The sequence below is a fragment of the Podarcis vaucheri genome, assembly GCF_965113315.1.
Source record: "Podarcis vaucheri genome assembly, chromosome: 6".
NCBI classification, from domain to species: domain Eukaryota; kingdom Metazoa; phylum Chordata; class Lepidosauria; order Squamata; family Lacertidae; genus Podarcis; species Podarcis vaucheri.
This window is the reverse complement of record NC_138764.1, coordinates 105,753,209-105,777,014: the sequence shown is the minus strand read 5'-3', so window position 1 is coordinate 105,777,014 and position 23,806 is coordinate 105,753,209. Positions and strand designations below refer to the sequence as shown.

The window sequence follows — 23,806 nt, the reverse complement described above, 5'->3', positions numbered from 1 at the left end:
TCTGGGGTTGTGGCACTCATCTCGCTTTACTGGCCGAGGAAGCCGGTGTACCGCTTCCAGGTCATGTGGCCAGCATGACTAAGCCGCTTCTGGCGAACCAGAGCAGCGCAAGGAAACACTGTTTACCTTCCTGCTGGAGCGGTACCTATTTATCTACTTGCACTTTGACGTGCTTTCGAACTGCTAGGTAGGTAGGAGCAGGGACCGAGCAACAGGAGCTCACCCCATCGCGGGGATTCAAACCGCTGACCTTCTGATCGGCAAGCCCAAGGCTCTGTGGTTTAACCCACAGCGCCACCCGCGTCCCTACAAAGCTTAGATATTATCTAAAAAATATCTTGAAGTACGTCAAGGTCTCTTATATGAAAAATGGAGCAAATTTGCTGCTCTACACGGTAGTGGAGGAAGGGAGAGGTGGTGGTACACATTGAATACCCCGGAGGGCTGATGGGCATCATGGGGGGCTGCAGGTAAGCTGCAGGGTGGTGGAGCCACAGTTTGTCCCTCAAAAAAGTTCAACAACTTTGGCTGGTCTCCTAAAAATGGCTCTGCCCCGGGCACCGGTATGTGTGTGTATGTGCTACGCCGGGTATGTGTGTGTATGTGCTACGCCGCTGGCTCTACAGGGGAGAATCCGAACCAAAGGATTAAAATGACAAGAAGGAGATTCAGACTAAACATTGGAAAGAACCTTCTGATTGTAAGAGCCATTTAGCAGGAGGACAGACTTAGCTTGGAAGGGGGCAGAGGTTTTCAAACAGAGCGATTCTTTAGCTGTGATTCTGGTGTTGCCCAGGGTTGGACATGGATGACCTTGGGGTACCATCCATCTCTATGGCTCTATGACCCGTCCTGAAAGACCTACATTGGCTCCCAGGACATTTCTGAGCACAATTCAAAGTGTTGGTGCTGACCTTTAAAGCCCTAACCGGCCTCAAAGGTCCAGTATACCTGAAGGAGCGTCTCCACCCCCATCGTTCTGCCCAGACGCTGAGGTCCAGCGCCAAGGGCCTTCTGGCAGTTCCCTCCCTGCGAGAAGTGCGGTTAAAGGGAACCAGACAGAGGGCCTTCTCAGTGGTGGCACCCGCCCTGTGGAACACTCTCCTTTCAGATGTCAACGAGAACAACAACTACCAGACTTTTAGAAGACATCTGAAGGCAGCCCTCTTTAGGGAAGCTTTTAGTGTTTAATAGGTTATTGTATTTTAGTGTTCTGTTGGAAGCCGCCCAGAGTGGCTGGGGAGGCCCAGCCAGATGAGTGGGGCATAAATAAAAAATTATTACCTTCCTACCCTTTCTGGCTTCCAGAAACTGGTACTCAGTAACATCACAGCCTCCAGCCGTGAAGACAGATCATAGCCATTGTGGCTTATAGATTCAATAGCCCTCTCCCCCTCCATGAATTTGTCTCACCCTCTTTTAAAGGTACCCCAGTTGGGGCCATTCCTGCCTCATGCAGAAAGGGGGTTCCAAAATAGCTATGGAAGTACAGGGCAGCACATTGGCAGAAACTGGTTGGCCACTGGGAGAATAAGACGCTGGACTAGACGAGACATTGACATCATCCAGCAGGGCTCATGTTATGTTTATTTTGATTATTATTATGTTTATTATTATTAAAGCTGCTGTTGAGAATTGTCCTCCTGGCTGTAGGCCTCTTTAGTGCCTGCCTTGCGAGTCAGCCACACTCTCTTGAACTTCTAACACAGACTCTCACGTGAGCATCCAGCAAAATGAGGCAACTGGTGGTATGTTTTTCACTATTTCCTGTGCTGACAGCTCAGAAAGGCGCCAACCTGGATCCGCCAGCAGCAGAGAAGTTGACATCGGCCGTTGTCCTTGTGCAATTGGGCAGCCCACGCTCAGTCAGCGCTCTTTGGGGTCTAGTGAATGTGCAGCGGCTGGCAGTTGTAAATCTACACACAGCTATTACACGCAGGGAAAGAGGAAAGGAAGGGGTCGTGGAAACAGCTCTTCTGAGAGCACATAGAATCCTAGAGTTGGAAGAGACCACAAGGGTCATCGAGTCCAACCCCCTGCCAAGCAGGAAACACCACCAGAGCACTCCTGACATATGGCTGTCAAGCCTCTGCTTAAAGACCTCCAAAGGAGGAGACTCCACCACACTCCTTGGCAGCAAATTCCACTGTCGAACAGCTCTTACTGTCAGGAAGTTCTTCCTAATGTTTAGGTGGAATCTTCTTTCTTGTAGTTTGGATCCATTGCTCCGTGTCCGCTTCTCTGGAGCAGCAGAAAACAACCTTTCTCCCTCCTCTATGTCACATCCTTTTATATATTTGAACATGGCTATCATATCACCCCTTAACCTCCTCTTCTCCAGGCTAAACATGCCCAGCTCCCTTAGCCGTTCCTTAGCACGGATGCTTCTGAAACAATCCTCATTTAGGAAAGGGCTCAGCTCACGGGCTTTGCATGCAAAAGGTCCCTGGGTCAGGGACAGCGTCTCCAAATAGGGCTGCGAGAAACTCCTGCCGGAAACCCCTTACCAGTCGGGGTAGAAAATATTGAGCTTTGATTTTTTCATTTCCCGCCCTTCACCCCAAAATCCAAGAGTGGGCTACTGCATTAAAAACAATTTAAAACAACTTGCAGCTATAAAACGGCCTCGGCCCAGTAGACCTGAAGGAGCGTCTACACCCCCCATCGTTCTGCCTGGACACTGAGGTCCAGCGCCGAGGGCCTTCTGGCAGTTCCCTCATTGAGAGAAGTTAGGTTACAGGGAACTAGGCAGAGGGCCTTCTTGGTGGTGGCGCCCACCCTGTGGAATGCCCTCCCATCAGGTGTCAAGGAGATAAACAACTATCTGACTTTTAGAAGACATCTGAAGGCAGCCCTGTTTAGGGAAGCTTTTAATGTTTGATGTTTTATTCTGTTTTGATATTCTATTGGAAGCTGCCCAGAGTGGCTGGGGAGACTCGGCTAGATGGGCGAGGTATAAATAATAAATTATTATTATTATTATTATTATTATTATTATTATTATTATTATTAAAATGAGGTGGGTCCTTAAACCACACACCTCAGGTGTAAAAAGCCAAAGTGAGAAGATGCATCATCAGCAACCTCTGCAGGGTGCACAGTGAAGGTGCTAGGCACACATCCATGGGGAGGGAGCTCTGCAGCTTGGGGGCCACCACAGAGAAGGCCCTCTCCCCCTGGACCAAGAGGGCCCCTCTCTGCCCATCGCAGCATTCAAGAGGGTCTGTGGGGAAGGTCCTTCAGGTATTTGGGGGCCTGAGTAATTCAGGGCTTTAAGCACCAACGTGAATTGCGCCAGGAAACGAAAGGGCAACCTGCTCAGCTCTTTTAAAACTGGGGTTGTGCGAGATCTAAATGGAACCTTGGCTGGAAGTCGGAGTGCTGCATTTTGGACCAATGTGGAGTGAATTGCAATAACCCAGCTCTGAAGTCACCAGAGTGTGCTGTGCAGTAGCCAGATGGACCAAAGGTCGGACTCAGAATAAGGAATCTTCCTGTGGTCTCTAGGTTTCTTTCTGAATCCCCCATGCCCAGATTTTGGAGCTCTTTCCAAAATGGAACAAAATGCCTTAATGATCTGCTACTGCTGCTATTATTATTATTATTATTATTATTATTATTATTATTATTATCCCACCCCTTTCCCAAACTGACAGCTTACATAAATTAAAATGACACATGTCAATTTTAAATAGCTAAAAACATACCAAAGATAGTCATTAGAAAGAAATTTAACCCTAATAGAATTAAAATAATTATCTATCTATCTATCTATCTGTCTGGGCAGGTTCATAGGAGGGAACATGGTCTTTCAGATAGCCTGACCTAAGCCATTTTAGGTCTTTTCCCAACTTCTGAATTTGTATAGGACACAAATAGCACCTGTGCCACAACCCTAGGGCTCTCTTTCCGTTTCTCTCTCCCTGCCCATCCTGGCACACTGAGGGCACACAGCAAGAAAGCAAACAGTGTTGTGCTACATGCACGACACCCACGCCAATATTCCCGAGGGAAGAGGTTGCACCAGCTTGCAAGGACCAGTGGACTCCTTGGTAAAGCATCACTGGAAAAGAAGAGGTCTAAAAGCATACAGACAATCACCCCATAGAATCGCCGGAAGGTACCCAAGGGTCATCTAGTCCAACCCCCTTGCAATGCTGGAATTCTGGAATTTCAGCAGAATAATCCCTGATGGGTGTCCCTCCAACCTCTGCTTATAAAACTCTGCTGAAAGAGAGTTTGCACCCCTTCCCAGGTCGATGGCTGCTTCTTTGTCCTTGTAATAAAGTAGAAGGATGGGAGGAAGCCTCCCAAGGGAGAAAACAGAACAGTCCAGCTCAAGAATGGTCACTTTTCACGAGGACTTAACCCTGTGAGGTATGTGAAGCCAAGGGATGGTGCTGGTGTCTGACCACACTGGTGAATTTCACAGCTGAGATTTGAACCCAGGGCTTCAGAAATAGCCTTCGTGCCCATTCCAGTGGGAGAGGAGAGGTGGTCTTGCTAATCTCCCCCGCAAGGGTTTAGACCAGCTTAGTAAGTTTGCAAAGCAGCTGGGGTCTTGCAAGAGGCTGCGTCGTATAAGCTGGCAGCTCAGGTTTTGCAAGGGCCGTTTTCATTTGCCTGAAGAAGAGCCGAGCTAAGCGCTAGGAAAATGTACTTTTGCAAAGCTGATTCGGAATGAGCATTGCTTAGGAGACCTCGGATGAAGATGAAAGTGGTCTGTGCGAAAAGCAAAGCCAAGAGCCCCTGTTCTTAAGCTGTGGATCTCATGCACCCATCCTCTCCTGCGAGACCCAGCAAGGTTTTCTCTATTAATAACAAGGACATGGAGGAATCGAGAATTAAACTTCAGAGAAGAGTGATGAGGAAGATGAAAGGAAGCCAACACCTGCAGAAGGAATTCTCTACAATTTTTCGCGCTAAAGCAATTATTTGCGTAGACCTGCAGGAAGTCCGTTCTGAATCTGAAGATGAGTTTCCGAAAGCGAAAACCATGGGCAGAAAGCAAGAAAGCGGATTTGTCGCCTTGGCCAATGCGGGGAATAGCTGCAGAAAATATTCAGCTTAAAGACAGGGATTTAATTACAGTGGGGTTTGTGCAGAAAAATATTCCATTGGGCTGTAACTGTTATAAATTCTGGATGTACAAGAAGCACTCTGAAATAAATATATATATTTCATTTTCTAACAACTGCCTGCAAACCCTATTCAAACATTCCAACTTTTTCTTCCAAAGTTTCCCTTTTTTGGTATTTTTTTCCTTACTTAAAAGCAAAAATTATTAAAAATCATTTCAGTATTATACGGATAAATTAATTGCTGCCTGTCCCCAAACTCACATACACCACACACAACTGCTTTAGCTTGTGTTTACCCCAGCTTTTCCCAATTGAGAATTTCTTCTTTTTTAAAAAGAAAAAATAACAAGCAGAACATCTTTCAACAACTGAGTGGACACTTTAGGTTCAAGGAGTAAAAGTAGTGCAGTTTGTTTTGACAAGGTTGCCATTAATAGAGTCGGTGAGTCGACTTAGAACATGCTCGTTCTGGAGTTAGTATGCGCGCACACACACAAATATTGTCCATATCCTTTTGCAATGATCGTATTACAATTAGGCAAAAGCATTTGCAGAAAGACAGTGAGAAGAAGACAAGATCTCTGCCCTGAGCCAGAGAGAAGAGTCCTCCCTATTCCTTTCTGGGTTTCCTTTCTCTTTTTACCTTCTGCCATGCTGCCCGTCAGAGGAGTCCCGCAGTGCCCTTCCTCGGTCTCGCCTCCTGTCTCTGCCTCCTCCTGCTTCTGCAAAAGGAGCTCCTAGCTTAGCTCCCCTGCCTGGCGTCTGTCCACTTATATAGTCATCCAGAGAGTGAACACACACACCCCCAGGCTGGGTGTATGTCTGGCCGTGGCCAAACAAAAGTTGTGGCAGAGGAAGGAGGAGGGGGAGAAATGCAAACGCATTTCCAGGGGAAATTAAGACTGCACTTGTTGAACTTGAGCATGAATGAGCGGGCTTTTCGGTGACCAAGTCAACTGTGGCACAGCTGGAGGAAGAGTCCCCTCTAGCCGGCTGATCAGCCACATGTTCTCCCTGGGGGACAAGATGCCCCCATTGCTGCCCCCACCTGAAAACTGGGGCTCTTTTGTGGCATTCACAGGGAGGGGTAGGTCTTTTTAAATGCTTTTTATTAGCTTTTCATTTCAAATATGCAAACACAAACAAAATACACAAATATTTCATATCTTTTTACATCTATTTTTCTTTACGCTCCATAGAGCAATTGACTTCCCTCCTTCCCTTCCGCAGGTTTTCTTATTCCAATCTCTAATCCGCAGTTCCTTAGTAATATCTAGACCATGTCATAAGATTTATTTCAGTCCTGCTAACATCTTCAAATTTCTACAGTTCTCACTTATATAGTCCATTCTTTTTGATACTTTGTTTCCTCCCGATTACGGATCCTGTGGGTCAGTTTTGCTAATTCCGCATATTTGAGCATTTTCGTCTGCCACTCCTTCAAAGTTGGTAATTCCATTTTGGGCTATCAGGATTCTGGCAGCAGTTCTAGCATACATGAATAATCTTTGGTCCACCTTCTTAATATCCTCCCCTAGCAAACCTAGCAAAAAAGCTTCAGGCTTTTTTGGGAAAGTATATTTAAGCATCTTTTTAAATTCATTATAGATCAGTTCCCCCCAAAAAATCATTTTATCACATGTCCACCACATGGGGTAAAAATCACCGTCCTTTTCTTTGCATTTCCAACAGATTTTACTACCCATCCTATACATTTTTGCTAGTTTGACAGGTGTTAAATACCAGCGATATATCGTTTTTATTACATTCTCTTTTAGAGTAGTGCGTGCAGTAGGAGGGGTAGGTCTCAATCCTCTTGAGCGAGGAAGAGGCAACATGACTGAAGCTTATGAAATTATATCTGGAATTGAGAAAGCAGAGAAAAAATAATTTTCCTTCTCTCCTAACTCTAGAACTCATAGACATCCATGAAGCTGAATCTTGCAAGTTTCAGAACAAAGAAATGAAAGTTGTTCTTCGCACAGGGCAGAATGAAACTGTGGAACTCACTGCTGCAAGAGGCAGAGATGGCCAACCTGGGTGGCTTTAAAAGAGGAGTAGGCAAACTCATGGAGGGGAAAGGGCTATTGGCAGTCAGGCTCGCAAGCAGGACATGTGGAAAGGATCCGGGGGTCTTAATAAACCAAAAACGGAACATGAGTCAAGATTGTGATGGTGGTGGTGATTATTATAATAATAGCAATAATTTATTATTTATTCCCCGCCCATCTGGCTGGGCTTCCCCAGCCACTCTGGGCAGCTACCAACAAAATATTAAAAATGAATTAAAACATCAGTCAGTAAAAACTTCTCTAAAAAGGGCTGCCTTCAAATGTATTCTAAATGTCAGGTCGTTGTTTATTTCTTTGACATGGGAGGGCGTTCCACAGGGCAGCAGCAAGAAAGCTAATGCTATTCTAGGCTGCATCAACAGAAGTCTAGTGTCCAGATCAAGGGAAGTCATAGTGCCACTCTGTTCTGCTTTGGTCTGATCACACCTGGAATACTGTGTCCAGTTCTGGGCACCACAATTTAAGAAGGAGGTTGAAGGAAACTAAGCAGGAAACTAAGCCTTGTGAGAAACGGTTGAAGGAGCTGGTTATGTTTAGCCTGGAAAAGAGGTGACTGAGAGGAGATATGAGAGCCACCTTCAAATATCCCAAGGGCTGTCACATGGAAGATGGAGCAAGCTTGTTCTCTCCTGATCTGGAGGGTAGGACTCAAACCGATGGCTTCATGTTACAAGGTTCTGACAACACCAGGAAGAGCTTTTTGATAGCAAGGGCTGTTCAGAAGTGGAGTGGTCTCCCTTGGGAGGGGGAAGGACTCTCCTTTCTTGGAGGTTTTTAAGCAGAGGTTGGAAGCTGTTGAAAGCCCTCTCCTACTGCATGGATTTATAAAGCCATCACTACCTCAAGTGGAAGGGAGTTCCATAGTTTAACTATGCAGTGGATGAAGAAGGACTTTTTCTCTACCCTGCTAAATTCCATGGCTTGGAAATTATATTATGAGGCGTCATGCCTATGCTGGGTTAAAACATGGATAAAATTGGAAGACAAGGAAGTGTTAGACCTAGAGGGATTTAACAACAGATTTGGGTGGCACGCCTATTTGTGGCAGGAGAAGGAAAAAGTGCACAGGGGCTTCGAAAATCACATCTTTAGAGGCCCACTGATTGAGGTATGGGAGAGGAATAGAGATATGTTAGAACCTAAAACACCCCATTGGCTATCGTCACTAGAAGTCATGAGCGTTAAAAAGATTAACATGAGAAATAATTGGGCCACTTATGAACAACTGTTAATGAAAGAAGAAGGAAAGTGGAAAATGAAGCCGTATGATCTGGTCAAAGAGAAAGTCTATGATTGGATGCACTACTTCCAGATAAATGGAATGTTTAGAAAAGACATTAAAGACAAAGGATATGCTGATAAAGATTCCAGATTCCAGACAGAGATATTGAATAATAACTATAAAATCCTATCGAAAATGTACAATCAGTTATTGGAATGGAATTTAATAGATGAGGAAGTAAAGTCGGTGATGATATATTGGGCTAAAGATATTGGTCACAATATATATTTTGAAGAATGGGAGAAACTTTGGAAAAAACATCTTAAGTTTACAGCTTGTGTGACATTAAAGGAGAACTTAATGAAAATGTTCTATCGATGGTATATGACTCCTGCAAAATTGGCCAAAATGTATGGAATCTGCAATAAATGCTGGAAGTGCAAGGAAAGGGAGGGGTCCTTCTACCATATGTGGTGGGAATGCCAAAAAGTTAAAGGGTTTTGGGAGAGTGTATATAATGAAATGAAGAAAATCTTAAGATATACCTTTATTAAAAAACCCGAGGCTTTTTTGTTGGGATTGGTAGGAAAGGAGATAAAGAAGAAAGATCATAAGCTGTTCCAGTATGCAACAACAGCAGCAAGAGTTTTACTAGCTCAAAATTGGAAATCAGAGGGCTTACCGACTATCGAGGAATGGAGAGCAAAACTGTTAGATTATGCGGAGATGGATAAGATGACAGGGAAAATTAGATACTCAAAAGACCAGAGGTTCATTAAGGATTGGGAAAGCTTTACGAAATATCTGGAAAATCTAAGTGACGGACAGATAACACTAGTGGGCTTTAAAGGAGCTCTGTAAAAAGAAAAGGTTATTGTCTAAAGAGAATTGGAAGAACTGTGATGAATAATGGCAATATAAAACAGGAAATGCGAACCCTCATAAAGATTATAACGGATGATTTGTGGAAAGGTTGAAGGAAGTCATACCAAAAGCCTGTGAAAATGAGAATTGAATTTATTTCTGTATTTTGTATTTTGTATTACGCAAATTAATAAAAATTATGCATGAAAAAAATAAATAAATTCCATGGCTTGGATCTCTCCAAGGACCTTTCCCCTGCTTTCCTCGCCACATGACTGTCTCCTTTTTTCTTTTTCTTTTTCTTTAAAAAAGTTTTTATTAAATTTTACAGTTTTATATTCATCACAATGACATTTTCTCAGAGAAAAAGAAAAATGCAATTCCCATATCAGTGCCCACGACTTCCCTCAACTTCCTCTTCTGGTTCTTTACATAATCTACTGCTTATTTTCTTATACCGTAATATTGCATTCTTTAAATTGAATAGTGTTCTGCTCTTGTTATTTTCCAATTTTAACACCTTAATTTCTGTGTTTATTTTGTTAATTGTAAGTGTTTACTCAAACCCTGCTAGTGAGTCTATTTCTTTACATTTCTGTAAGTATAACATACTAAATGGTTCCCAGTCTTTTTTTAAAGTCTCTGTTGCCTTTATCTCTTGTTTCTTCTTCACTGTCTCAAGTTATTTCTAAGTCAACATGTTTGACTTGACAGTTTGCTTAGACAATTGAGGATCTTTACCACTTTATTACATGCAGAGAATAATATGTGCTGAGAAACCAGAGAGAGGAGCTGAGGGAAGTCTGGGGGGTGGGGTGGGGTGGGTTTGTCTTTTTAGGGGAGGGGAGTAGAAAAATGGGGAGAGGGGAAAAATGAGGATGATGTATTTTTGATAAATTGTTAATTGTTGAAATTCCTAATAAAAAACCTTTTTTTAAAAAAACGCAAGTTTGCTTAGATAACCAAGGAGTAAACTGGAGGGTGATGTGACTTGAAGAATCAGCAGCCGCTTCTGAGAAAAGCTGAGTCAAGAATTCTTCTTCATCTCAGCAGATGCTGTTTGCCTTCCTGTCACCCCTGCAGTTCACCCTGCTGACATTACAGCAGAAACACAGACTCATGCAGAGACCCCACGCCCAGGAAGAGCCAGACTCTTTGGTAAATTTCTAGGGCTGATTCTGAAGTCTGGAGTGGGAGGAATCTTATTGCAGTGAGGTCTTGAACTACGCCTTATGAGGAACAGTTGAGGGAGTTGAGGGGAAAGCGATGACATAGACAGCATCTTAAAAAGCAGAGACATCACCTTGCCGACAAAGGTCCGTATAGTTCAAGCTATGGTTTTCCCAGTAGTGATGTATGGAAGTGAGAGCTGGACCATAAAGAAGGCTGATGGCCGAAGAATGGATGCTTTTGAATTCTGGTGCTGGAGGAGACTCTTGAGAGTCCCATGGACTGCAAGAAAATCAAACCTCTCCATTCTGAAGGAAATCAGCCCTGAGTGCTCACTGGAAGGACAGATCCTGAAGCTGAGGCTCCAGTACTTTGGCCACCTCATGAGAAGAGAAGACTCCCTGGAAAAGACCCTGATGTTGGGAAAGATGGAGGGCACAAGGAGAAGGGGACGACAGAGGACAAGATGGTGGGACAGTGTTCTCGAAGCTACCAGCATGAGTCTGACCAAACTGCGGGAGGCAATGGAAGACAGGAGTGCCTGGCGTGAATAACAATAAATTCAGAATTCAAAAATCAATTTGGGGGGAAATCCATCCAATAAACATTAGATGATCCCCAGGGCTAGCTGGCTAAATTAGTCCTATTTGGGCCAGCGAGGAGAGCAGGGGAGAATTAGCTTTGGGATCCCAGAGCGGGTAATCTTCATAAAAAGGGGAGTGGGAGGGAAGGAAGGGAAATAAAAGATCAGGCCAAGTTCAAACTGAAAGCCAGGTGGAATAGCTCTGTCTTACAGGCCCTGTGGAAGGAAGTTAAGTCCTGCAGGACCCTGGTCTTATGGGACAGAGCATTCCACCAGGTCAGAGCCATCACTGAGAAGGCCCTGTTGGAGGATAATCTGACTTCCTTAAAGCCTGGGACCGCTAAACTAGGATTATTCATGGACCTTAAGGTCCTCTGTGGGGCAGACCAGGAGAGGCGCTCCCGTAAATAGTAAGAGCTGTTTGACAGTGGAATGGTCTCCTTCAGAAGGTAGTGGACTCTCCTCCTTTGGAGGTTTTTAAACACAGGTCAGATAACCATCTGCCAGGGATACTTTAGCTGTTATTCCTGTATTGTAGGGGGTTGGACTTGATGACCCCTGGGGTCCCTCCCAACTCAATGATTCCTCCAATCCAAGGCTATCAATGGCTACTAAGCCATGATAGCTATGCTCTATAATCCAAGTTGCTGGAAACCACAGGAAGCCGCCCTGAGCCCGGCTTCGGCTGGGGAGGGCGGGGTATAAATAAAATTTATTATTATTATTGAGAATTGTTTTTGTCCTCAAATCCTGTTTGCAGGTTTCCCACAAGCGCCTGGTCAGTCGCTGTGTAGACAGGAGACAGGACTGGATGTGACCTTGGCCTGATCCAGAAAGCTCTTCTCAGTCCTGTTGGAGATGGAACCTGAGGCCTCTTGCAGGCGAGGAGAGTTCTCAGCCCTTGAGCCACAGCAACAAACCCCATCATCCCCAGTCAGGGGCTGTATGACGCTGGGCTGATGGGTGTGCAGCTGTGCTGGGAGGGGGCAAGGGAAGCTGGACTCCAAAACATCTGGAGGGCCCTGGGTTTGGGAAAGCTGCCCTTGTATCTTCCAGCTGGACTTTTTGATTTCTGCTTTTGGGTGCACACTGCAGCATCAGCTGAATGAGGAGCTTCAGGTTCAGACTTCCTGGTTTCCCAGGAGAGCAGATAGTCTCCTGAATCCTCCATTTTTGCTTTTATTTCTGTAATAAACGAAAACCTGCCCTTATTCCCTTATGGGGGACACAAGAGCCCGGATAGAGTCCTTAAGTGGGTTCCCTATCGGTCAGGGAAAATAACAGAGGTCAACCAGAGAATATTGAGAAGCAAAGCAGCTAGTAAGCCTGATCTTTATTGAACTGTTGCAACAGGGTGCTCCCCTCACACGCAGGAAAGGAGGAGGAACCCAGAACAAAGGTGTGCCTGCCCTTATATAGACATTTTAAATTGCCCACCCTGGAGTCCAAGACCACCACCCAGACACATCATACCTACATCACAGAAAGGGCGGTCTACAACAGAAATCTGAGTGCCTTGTTTATCTCCTGTCTGGCAGGTTACTTGTTAATGGTCACTTGATTGGATACCCTGGGGAGCCTGGCCAATCTTTTGTAGTGACAAATACTTAGCTCCTGAGCCAGGTCACAGGCTCACCCTAGTCATACACAGACATACCCCTAAGACAGGATTTGTGAATGAAAAGGCAATGGGGAGGCTTTTTCATTTTCCTTTGACCTTGCAGAGAAATCATTTGGTCAGTTTGGGAGTCAAAATGGTTCCAGGGCTGTTTTCCTGTGCTGCTTCAGACATGTGGTTTATATATTTATGTACATGTTTGCTTGGTACATTTATTATATACATACAAGACCTTAAATTTTTGATTTCATTTCCCTAGGAAACTGGAGCTGCCCTTTGCAAAAGCTTGACCAGCAGCGCTGCGGCCCCCACCCCTTGCTGTGACTTGTCCCACAGAGAGCTTTCACTCCCTGTGTGTCAACTGTGACTGCATCACATTCAAAGGCGGCTTCTGCTCCCACCCTCCCACCAGTCTGGCACCACCTGAGCAAAGTATTGACATTTGCACAGATATGCCTCAGTGTCCGGCTGAATAGTGTTTGCATTGCTGGGAGCAGATATTGGCTCTGGCACTCACAGAGGGTGTGGGGACCTCACCACCACCCCACTGAATCATCCTGTGCCCCACAGGGTGTGCTGTCTAGTTTCTTACCCCAACAGCTCAGGCATCATGTGCCTCTTGCTTAATCCATGCATATGTTAAAAAAATCAGGTTCCCACCAAATTTGACTTTCTTTGGTACGGATCGCCCGCTCAGTTCTTGAGAGAAGAATCTTATTTTCTAGTCCGACTTTAGATCTAACCTCTTTATGTTCCAATCAGGTAGTATGGATTTATAGCAGCAAGTTACTCCTTGACTCTTTGTTTTGTTGAGAAACACTTTGACTACTTAATAAAGTCCTTTTAAAAAATAGATCAGAGCATCTGCATGTACGAAATCCACAAAAACAAAAGAATCCATGCACACACTACAAAAATCTATAGGGAAAAGGTTTCAGCCATGGCTGACGCTGGCAGCCAAGCTTGTTTTGGTCCCTGCCTTGTAGAACAACCAGGCGAATGTGCTGCTGGCTTGCCGATGTGTTTTCCTCTCCAGGAGCAGCGTGGACCAGCCCCTCGGCCGTGAGATCAGCCAGCAGGCAGCGCTGGCCAAATGTGAAGTGAGCAAAACAGAATGCCTTCATCCCTGCAAAGGATGCAAAAGCCAGGCTGAGCTCTGGCTCTGAAAGGCTCTTTTGTTGCCCCACGCTGAATGCTGAATTAAGGAACGGCCAGATGCATGTTGACACACATGAACACCCACCCACAGGGAGACCCCTCAGGCTCCGAAGAGTAGCTGCCTCCCTTCTTTGGGTTGTCTGTCTTCTCCGCAGTGGGCCTTGACTGATCATGACCTGTTACGGCTTCAGGGAGGGTAACGGGTCTTGGCTGTCACCGACAGCTGTCTTCTGCTGGTTTTGGAGTGACATGGCCTTCCCACTGCTTGGCAGATTATTGGCAGCCACCTCCCTCCTCCTGCCTGGAATAGCAGAATAACTTTGCCCAGAATCAGAGAAAAGGTTTATTTGAAGGGGCTTCCAGATTCCAGAACAGCAATATCATTTGTCAGGGCAAAAAAACAACACCCCGATTTTCACATATATGCTCTTAGGGTCTGAACGGGCAGTGATGGACCAGGAATGAGACCTTGGGGTCATAGCAGACGGCGCTTCTCCTACCTAGGGAGTTATCTTTCCACAGGGCCAACATCGATGCCGAAATCCAGCATCGCCTGAGCTCTGCGAGTGTGGCTTTCTCCCAATTGAAGGGCAGAGTGTCTGAGGACCGGGACATTCGCAGGGAAACCAAAATGCTTGTTTACAAAGCTATTGTACTACCAACCTTAGTGTATTCTTGTGAAACATGGATCACTTATAAACGCCATCTCTAACTCCTTGAAAGATTCCATCAATGGTGTCTCCAAAAAATTTTACACATCACTTGGGAAGACAGGCGAACTAAGATCAGTGTACTGGAAGAAGCAAAGATCACTAGTGTTGAAGCAAAGATTCTTCAAGATCAACGTCATTGGACTGGTCATGTTGTGCGGATGCCTGACTATCATCTTCCAAAGCAATTACTCTATTCCGAACTTAAAAATGGAAAGAGCAGCCTTTACCAAAGGTGTCATGGGGTTTGAAGACACTCGAACTCGAACTCTGATCTAGAAGGCTCTGCTTTTGTTCCTATGAAAGGGCGCCTGGACTCGAGAACCCCAACATGCTGGCGCTACAGCATGGCACCCCGGCACCTCCTGGGCTCTGCCTGCTCCTTATTCTTATTGGGGCTCAAGGGGGACAACTCTGCAACACCTGGCCTTTCCACAAAGACCATTACACTGGCTCAGGGGAGAAGAGCAACAGAAATAGATTCCTTTACCGACAGATACATTTTCCTCTGTGGGGCTACTAGCGCTACCCCAGGAGGGAAATAAAGCTTCCTGGTTTAGGGAAGGGCCCTAACTTAGCATCTGCCTTGCATGCAAAAGGTTGCGGGTTCAACCCCCTCTGAAATATCCTGGTAGGGCTGGGAGCGAATCCTGCCTGACACACCGGAGAGCCAAACCCAATCAGCATAGGCAATATTTACCTAGATCTGACTCAGTCTACGGCATCTTCCTCTGTTCTTCTGTCCACTCAGTCATGGGCGCGTTTGGCTGCCCTCCCTCGCAGGGACATTGTTCATTGTAAATATCAGACACCCGCCCCCCGCCCTTGTTTTACGCACAAAAACAGCCAATACATGGAAAACAGATGTGGCCGACGGTGACCCTGTCAGGTCTCGGCTCAGAACCAGGAAAGTAAACGCCTCTTGCTTGCCAGGATGTGCCTTGGGGAAATGGGTGTTAAGGGGAGATTTGCAGAGGGATTTATTTTGGCAGGAGTCCTTTCTTTCCTGGAGGCCAAAACAGAGGCGTTGTCTGCAAGGGACCCCAAGTCCTCCTTTCAAGTCTCTCATAACTTCCGTAGGATGTCACACAACAGTGAGCGAGGAGGAGGAGGAAGAAGAGGAGAGTCTTGCTGGAAATCCCTCTTTGTTCTGCTGCTGTTGACTTTGGACAGAGCTCAGCGTCACTTCCGTCTTCTGCTGAGCCCACCACCTGCTTGGGTTGCCGTTCCAAGAGACTGGCACTAGACTGGCTTCCCAGGCTCAGCTCAAGATCTGCACGTGCGGTCAGGATGATGCCCTGAGGCCCTCCCAGTTCTTGGGGTCCTGCACAGTGGTACCTCTGGTTGCGAATGGGATCCGGTCCAGAGGCCCATTCGCAACATGAAGAGCGCAACCCGCAGTGGAGCGTCTGCGCACGCATGGGTTGCGATTCGCTGCTTCTGTGCATGCACGTGACGTCATTCTGCACATGTGGCGAAACCCAGAAGTAACCCTTTCCGGTACTTCCGGGTCGCCGCAGGACGTAACCTGAAAGAACATAAAGCGGACGTAACATGAGGTATGACTGTACTTAGTGGTGGTTACAATCTAATAGAATTGGCTGCTGATTTGGTCAGACAAGTTTCTTTGTAAGAAAATGAATTTACCTGGCCACTCGAGTAGCCTCATCACCATCCCCAAAGAGGGAGCCAGGTTGCCAGAGCTACAGCTAAGGCGTGAAGCCCTTCGGGCTAATGGGTGGGATTTTCCTCCACCCCCCTCACCCAGCTGCTAGGTAGGAGATGAAGAGCCAAAGTTTGAGGGGGGGGGTGAGCTGGAAGCAGGCTGGAAGCTGGAGACAGAGACCTGCTTGTTCTGTGCTGAATCCAAAGCTGTGACGAATGGAGATGTACGATCAGTTGGGGTGTTAATGTTGTGAGCCCCCCCCCAGATTGTTTATAAGTGCAAATAAGCCCATATAATCCTAAAGACACCATAGTCTGTGCTGACCTGCATTCCAAGGAAACCGAACCTGCGTGCCTGGAACCCCCAGTCTCTCACCGCTCGCAGATTGTGATGGTGTTGTGTAGCAATGAAATATGAACCAGCATTCACCAGAAAGTTGAATACCAAGAATTGTTGGCTAAACAGAGCCAATTTTTTTAAATTAAAAAAATCAAACTAGATGTGTTAATTAGCTTATGGATGAATGTCAGGATATTTTTGTATCAAGAAAAAAGCCTGAATTCTTGGTGTGCTTTTTTCTTGATATATTTAATAACAGGAACTCCAACTTATTTAACGTTAGTATCCGGATATATTTTGTGTCATCTAAGACTATTTCCTGCAAATAGAATCATAGAATCATAGAGTTGGAAGAGACCACAAGGGCCATCGAGTCCAACCCCCTGCCAAGCAGGAAACACCATCAGAGCACTCCTGACATATGGTTGTCAAGCCTCTGCTTAAAGACCTCCAAAGGAGGAGACTCCACCACACTCCTTGGCAGCAAATTCCACTGTCGAACAGCTCTTACTGTCAGGAAGTTCTTCCGAATGTTTAGGTGGAATCTTCTTTCTTGTAGTTTGGATCCATTGCTCCGTGTCCGCTTCTCTGGAGCAGCAGAAAACAACCTTTCTCCCTCCTCTATGTGACATCCTTTTATATATTTGAACATGGCTATCATATCACCCCTTAACCTCCTCTTCTCCAGGCTAAACATGCCCAGCTCCCTTAGCCGTTCCTCATAAGGCATCGTATCCAGGCCTTTGACCATTTTGGTTGCCCTCCTCTGGACACGTTCCAGTTTGTCAGTGTCCTTCTTGAATTGTGGTGCCCAGAACTGGACACAGTACTCCAGGTGTGGTCTGACCAGAGCAGAATACAGTGGCACTATTACTTCCCTTGATCTAGATGCTATACTCCTATTGATGCAGCCCAGAATTGCATTGGCTTTTTTAGCTGCCGCGTCACACTGTTGGCTCATGTCAAGTTTGTGGTCAACCAAGACTCCTAGATCCTTTTCACATGTACTGCTCTCAAGCCAGGTGTCACCCATCTTGTATTTGTGCCTCTCATTTTTTTTGCCCAAGTGCAATACTTTACATTTCTCCCTGTTAAAATTCATCTTGTTTGTTTTGGCCCAGTTCTCTAATCTGTCAAGGTCGTTTTGAAGTGTGATCCTGTCCTCTGGGGTGTTAGCCACCCCTCCCAGTTTGGTGTCATCTGCAAATTTGATCAGGATGCCCTTGAGTCCATCATCCAAGTCGTTGATAAAGATGTTGAATAAGACCGGGCCCAAGACAGAACCCTGTGGCACCCCACTAGTCACTCTTCTCCAGGATGAAGAGGAACCATTGATGAGCACCCTTTGGGTTCGGGCAGTCAGCCAGTTACAAATCCACTGAGTGGTAGCATAGTCAAGACCGCATTTTACCAGCTTCTTTACAAGAATATCATGGGTCACCTTGTCAAATGCCTTGCTGAAATCAAGGTAGGCTACATCCACTGCGTTCCCTTCATCTACCAGGCTTGTAATTCTGTCAAAAAATGAGATCAGGTTAGTCTGACATGACTTATTTTTCAGAAATCCATGCTGACTATTGGTGATCACAGCATTCCTTTCTAGGTGCTCACAGACTGTTTGCTTAATGATCTGTTCCAGAATCTTCCCTGGTATTGATGTCAGACTGACTGGGCGGTAATTATTTGGGTCCTCTCTTTTCCCCTTTTTGAAAATAGGGACAACATTTGCCCTCCTCCAGTCTGCCGGGACTTCGCCTGTTCTCCAGGAATTCTCAAAGATGACTGCCAGTGGTTCTGAGATCACATCTGCCAGTTCTTTTAATACTCTTGGATGCAGTTCATCTGGCCCTGGAGACTTGAATACATCTAAACTAGCCAAATATTCTTGTACTATCTCCTTAGTTATTCTGGGCTGTGTTGCTGAATCATTTGCTCCAAATTCTTCAGGTCGGGCATTGTTTTCTTTATCGGAGAAGACTGAGGCAAAGAAGGCATTGAGGAGTTCAGCCCTTTCTGTGTCCCCTGTTTGCATTTCACCATCTTCTCCTCTGAGTGACCCCACTGTTTCTTTGTTCTTCCTTTTGCTACGAACATACCCATAAAAGCCTTTTTTGTTGCTTTTAACCTCTCTAGCAAGCCTGAGTTCATTCTGTGCTTTAGCTTTTCTGACTTTGTGTCTACACGTGCTGGCTATTTGTTTGAATTCCTCTTTGGTGGTTTCCCCCCTTTTCCATTTTTTGTACACATCCTTTTTTAATCTTAATTCATTTAAAAGTTCTTTAGATAGCCACCCTGGCTTCTTTAGGCACCTTCCACGTTTCCGTCTCATTGGTATTGCCTGTCGTTGTGCTTTTACTATCTCCCTCTTAACAAACTCCCAGCCATCATGAACTCCCTTTCCTTTTAGTATTGCTGTCCATGGGATCTCACCCAGCACTTCCCTAAGTTTTATGAAGTCGGCTTTCTTAAAGTCAAGAAATTGAGTCCTAGTATGCTTGGCTGCTCCTTTCCGCTGTATAGTAAACTTCAGAAGAGCATGATCACTCGCGCCTAATGATCCTTCCACATCTACCCCACTAACCAGGTCATCAACATTGGTTAGGACCAGATCTAAAATGGCTGTTCCTCTTGTTGCTTCTCCCACTTTCTGGACAATGAAGTTGTCTGCAAGGCCAGTGAGGAATCTGTTTGACCTTATGCTCTTGGCTGAGTTTGACGTCCAACAAATATCCGGGTAATTGAAGTCCCCCATTACTACTATCTCCCTTCCTTTTGCATGCTTGGCCATCTGTTCCAGGAAGGCATCATCTATGTCCTCCGTTTGGCTTGGGGATCTATAGTAAACTCCCACAATGAGGTCTCTGTTATTCTTCTCTCCCTTAATTTTGACCCAAATGCTCTCACTTTGGCTTTGAGGTTCTAAATCTTGGATCTCTTCACAGGTATACACATCCCTGACATATAACGCCACTCCTCCTCCTTTCTTGTCTGGTCTGTTTCTCTGAAATAGATTGTATCCCCCCATTATTACATTCCAATCGTGGGACTTATCCCACCAGGTTTCAGTGATGCCTATTATGTCATATTTAGTTTGCTGTACCAAGAGCTCAAGCTCATCTTGTTTATTTCCCATGCTTTGCGCATTAGTGTAGAGACATTGAAGTCCATTAATCATTCCCCCGTGTCTCTTATTTAAGGATTTTTTCCTCCCACCACTAGGTCCGCGTGCTGTTTGCTCCATTTGGTCTATGACATTTGGATGATCATCTTCATTAATTGATAGACTCCTACCTTCAGGAGCACTGTCTCCCTCCCCCACATTAGTCAGTTTAAAGCCCTCCTGATGAGGTTTCTGAGATTTTTGGCAAAAACATTTCTCCCAACCGTTGTGAGGTGCAGCCCATCACTTGCCAGAAGTCCATCTTCAAGAAACTGCAGTCCGTGATCTAAGAATCCAAACCGTTCCTGTTTACACCATTTGCGAAGCCAGCTGTTCACTTCCACTATTTTCCCCTCTCTCCCTGGGCCACGTCGTTCAACTGGGAGGACAGACGAGATGACAATTTGTGCATTTAGTTGCTTCAATTTCCTGCCGAGAGCCTCGTAGTCTCTTTTGATCTTCTGGAGGCTATTGCTTGCAGTGTCATTGGTTCCCACATGGACCAAGAGGAAGGGGTATTCGTCAGTGGGTTTTATGATTCCTTGCAGTCGTTCAGTTACATCTTGGATCTTAGCCCCGGGGAGACAGCACACTTCCCGAGACATCTTGTCAGGCCCACAGATCACTGCTTCTGTTCCCCTCAGTAGGGAATCCCCTATCACCACTACACGCCTCCTCTTGGGTTTGGTCGGGGTTCTTCCGTGAGCTGTCCGTTCCAAGGTCACCTGCACATTCCCTGAGGACTGACTTTGCTGCTCGTCTTCATATACCTGATCGACTGTAATGAGGGAGAGATCCTCATGTTTCCCTACGCCACTACGGGTGTTAATAAGAGAATCTCAGCAACGATCATTAATCTGATACTTAAAAATGGTGAAACGCGCGTAAACATAACTTAAGCCCTCATGATCACTGACTGTGCTTTTTTGCACCTCACTGCTATTCAACTCCCACCTTACACTTCTCTTTTATATACCTGCCAATGAAGAGTTCACTTCATGCATCTGACTAAGTGGGATTGAGTTCCTGAAACCTCATGCTATAATAAACGTGTTAGCCTTTAAGCTGGGATAAGTATCTTTTGACTGTTTCGGCACGCATGAGATGCACTTCCAGATACACACCCAGAGGCAGCTGCTCCCAATCTGCAACACATTGCTTTCCATACATGTCTGCAATGGACTCCCATCCAAGAAGCGGCAAACCTTGTCATGTCCAAGAATGGTACAGTTGGAAGGGACCCCCAAAGCTCATCTAGTCCAATGCAGGAATCACAGCTAAAGCATCCCTGACAGATGGCCATCCAACCTCTGCTTAAAAATCTCCAGTGAAGTCTGCCCCACTGCTGAACAGTTCCTGCCCTCAAAAAGCAATTCCTAATGTTCAGCCGGAATCTCCTTTCTTGCCATTTGAATGTATTGGTTTGATTCCTTGCTGGAGCAGCAGAAAACTCTTGCTCCAACTTCTCTTCAGATCTTTGAAGATGGTGACACCTCAGTCTGCTCTTCGCCAAGCTGAACATACCCAACTTCCTCAACAATAGCTGCATTCCGCTCACACCAGGCTCATGAGGCTTGCTCTGCACACCCACACATCTCTTCATCCTGCCTGGCCGCAAGAAAAAAGCACAATCACATTATTCACCGGAGGGTGTAACCTGGCGAGAGCGGATGTGGTCTTGGGAAAGTCCCAAGGGCTGATCCTGAGGCCACGTGGCTCCAAATCCCAGAGGAATGCTGCTTTGCAATCTCACCAGAAAGCCCTTGAGGCACCTTCCAGATCCAAAAAAACCAGCATGCTTCTTCGGCGATGACTCGTAGCCGAATAAGATTGTCTTCCATAAACACGGTTTTAACGACAAGTCCATAAGTGACTGTGGAGGCCAATTCTGGATCCACACGTCCTTCCACAATGGGGACATTGGTTTCCGGGTGGGAGTTGATCACGGTGTGGATTTGCCAAGTGTGCCTTCCTCCTAGCACGTTTCTCCCTTGCGTCCTGAGTTCGAGTGTCTTCAAAGCCCAGGACACCTTTGGTAAAGGCTGTTCTCCAACTGGAGCACTCGCAGGCCAGTGTTTCCCAATTGCCAGTGTTTATACTACATTTTTTTAGATTTGCCTTGAGACAGTCTTTCAACCTCTTTCGTTCACCACCAGCATTACACTTTCCATTTTGAAGTTCAAAATAGAGTACTTGCTTTGGAAGACGATCATCAGGCATCCGCACAACATGACCAGTCCAACGAAGTTGATGTTGAAAAATCATTGCTTCAACATTGGTGATCTTTGCTTCTTCCAGTACACTGGCATTAGTTCGCCTGTCTTCCTAAGTGATGTGTAAAAATTTTCAGATGCACAACATACATCGTAACATAAATTATCAAAATGATCCAAACCCCCAAATTTATGACACGAGCATAAATTTGACGGGAAATGTGTTTCCAAAGACTTCACCATGGCGATTTTGATCTCCATAGCAACATAACAAACATGACAAGGATTAACACGGATTATCAAGTGAATGCAAACCTGAGTGCGAATTGCTGTAATGACGTTCTTAATGGGTCTCCCAGGAGCACTGCCATTGAGCACTGCTCTGGTTTCACACTTTAGGTTTGGGGTTATGAACTAAAGCAACATGCATGTAAAACGATGTGCGGAAATAGGGAAATGAAACTTGACTGATGCCAAGATCTTCAGTATCACAAGCCTGTCTCTTCTCTCCTTTTCCTCTGGAGAAGTGAGGTCTTAGCTGTGTTGATAGAGTATTTATTGCCTTGTATAGTGCTGTTTTCCTGCATATCACATCCAGAATTTTCTGGGCAAGAGTTTTGTGGGGTAAATTCCCCTTGGGGTTCAAGTACAGAGGCTCACACCATATTCCCAACTGGTCAGACATCATTCAGTGATGCTTCACCAGTCCAAAGAGTCTGCAAGAGCATTTCCATCAGGACACACACTATATGGCAAAAGATACATCATCATAGCTGCTCATTCTCTACCCAAATACCTTGACTGACACCCCAGCACTCAACCATCTCTCATCCAGAGTTCTTAAAAACGCTTAAGAAAGCAGTATTTCTCTTATATAATGCTTTTTTGTATTGTCACTAATTTGTAATTTTGTGTATGTGCACACTGGATGGAGAACTGCACTGCAAAGTTCAGAGAAGTGCAAATTTCAAAGCACAGCTGTTTTCCGCTTTGCAAATTGGTTCAAGCGATGCAAACTAGACATGAAGATGGATTTCTCCCCCAGCCTTAGCCATGCATCTGGTTGGGCTGCTGTGGAATCGGGCAGCGAGGAAAGCGGTGGGTTAACAACATAAGTGGGTGCGTAAGTATGCCTGGCTTGAAGTCAAACTTCAAGGCCAGCCGGGATGCCTGGGTTGCTTTTGACCCCCGAGAAGCAACACTCAGCAACGGCAGCGATGCCTCTGGCACTCAACCAAGCCAGCCGGGGCACCGCAAGCCACTTGCCACTGAGCAGGAGCCTTGGGGATGTAAGCGGCTTGGATGCGTGTCCAGGCTGCATGCGAGGGGGCTGGCAGAAAACCCAAATTTCTGACGGCAGATGGAGAGGAGAGGCAGAAATCAGAGCACAACGGACACACGCCTGCTTTGTCCCAGTGTCTCCTGTAGATTAAATAGATCAAACTGATTTCATTTCAGCTGTTTGGTTGCTGTTGCCAACGCAGCTCAGGATAAAGAAAGAACAAAACATTGGCAACTGGAAAGAGCTGTTTGCTTTGCATTCGAACTCCTCTAGTCTTAAAAATGTGACACTTGGCTGAGACAGAGATGTGTAGCTCCGAAAGGAGGGGGGAAGGAGGAAAAACTCTTAACAGAGGCATTTCTGTTGGTGTGTAACAGCAGGGATCCATGAATCAGTCTTGGCTTTCCACCTTTTCTCCCCTTCCCAATCTTCAGTTCAGTTCTTGCACATCTCTTATCTTTTTACAATTTTTCATCAGCATATTAGTGCGCATTGCTGCCATAATACAAACACATTTTGCAAACACTAGCCGCTATTATAATTCAGTTTGCATGCTATTTTAATATACATATTCCCCTAATATACTCATTTTGTACTATGTTCTTTGGCCTAAAAACTGCAAATATGGAAACAATGTACTACTCCCTGTTTATGTTTTCTTTGTAACA

General features: G+C 45.6%; 1 protein-coding gene and 1 long non-coding RNA gene across 2 annotated transcripts in view; both read right to left on the bottom strand.

Annotated features, from left to right (window-relative positions):
- TGM2 (transglutaminase 2) overlaps nt 1–5,898 on the bottom strand; it is a 59,970-nt gene extending 54,072 nt beyond the window's left edge. Inside the window, exon 1 of the mRNA XM_082226028.1 lies at nt 5,725–5,898. Coding sequence (XP_082082154.1) covers nt 5,725–5,734 — 10 coding nt within the window. The 5' untranslated portion in view covers nt 5,735–5,898. The remainder of the gene's footprint in view (nt 1–5,724) is intronic.
- Nucleotides 1–23,806, bottom strand: part of LOC309534366 — a 292,267-nt gene that overhangs the window by 252,533 nt on the left and 15,928 nt on the right. The gene's annotated exons all lie outside the window — the stretch shown is intronic.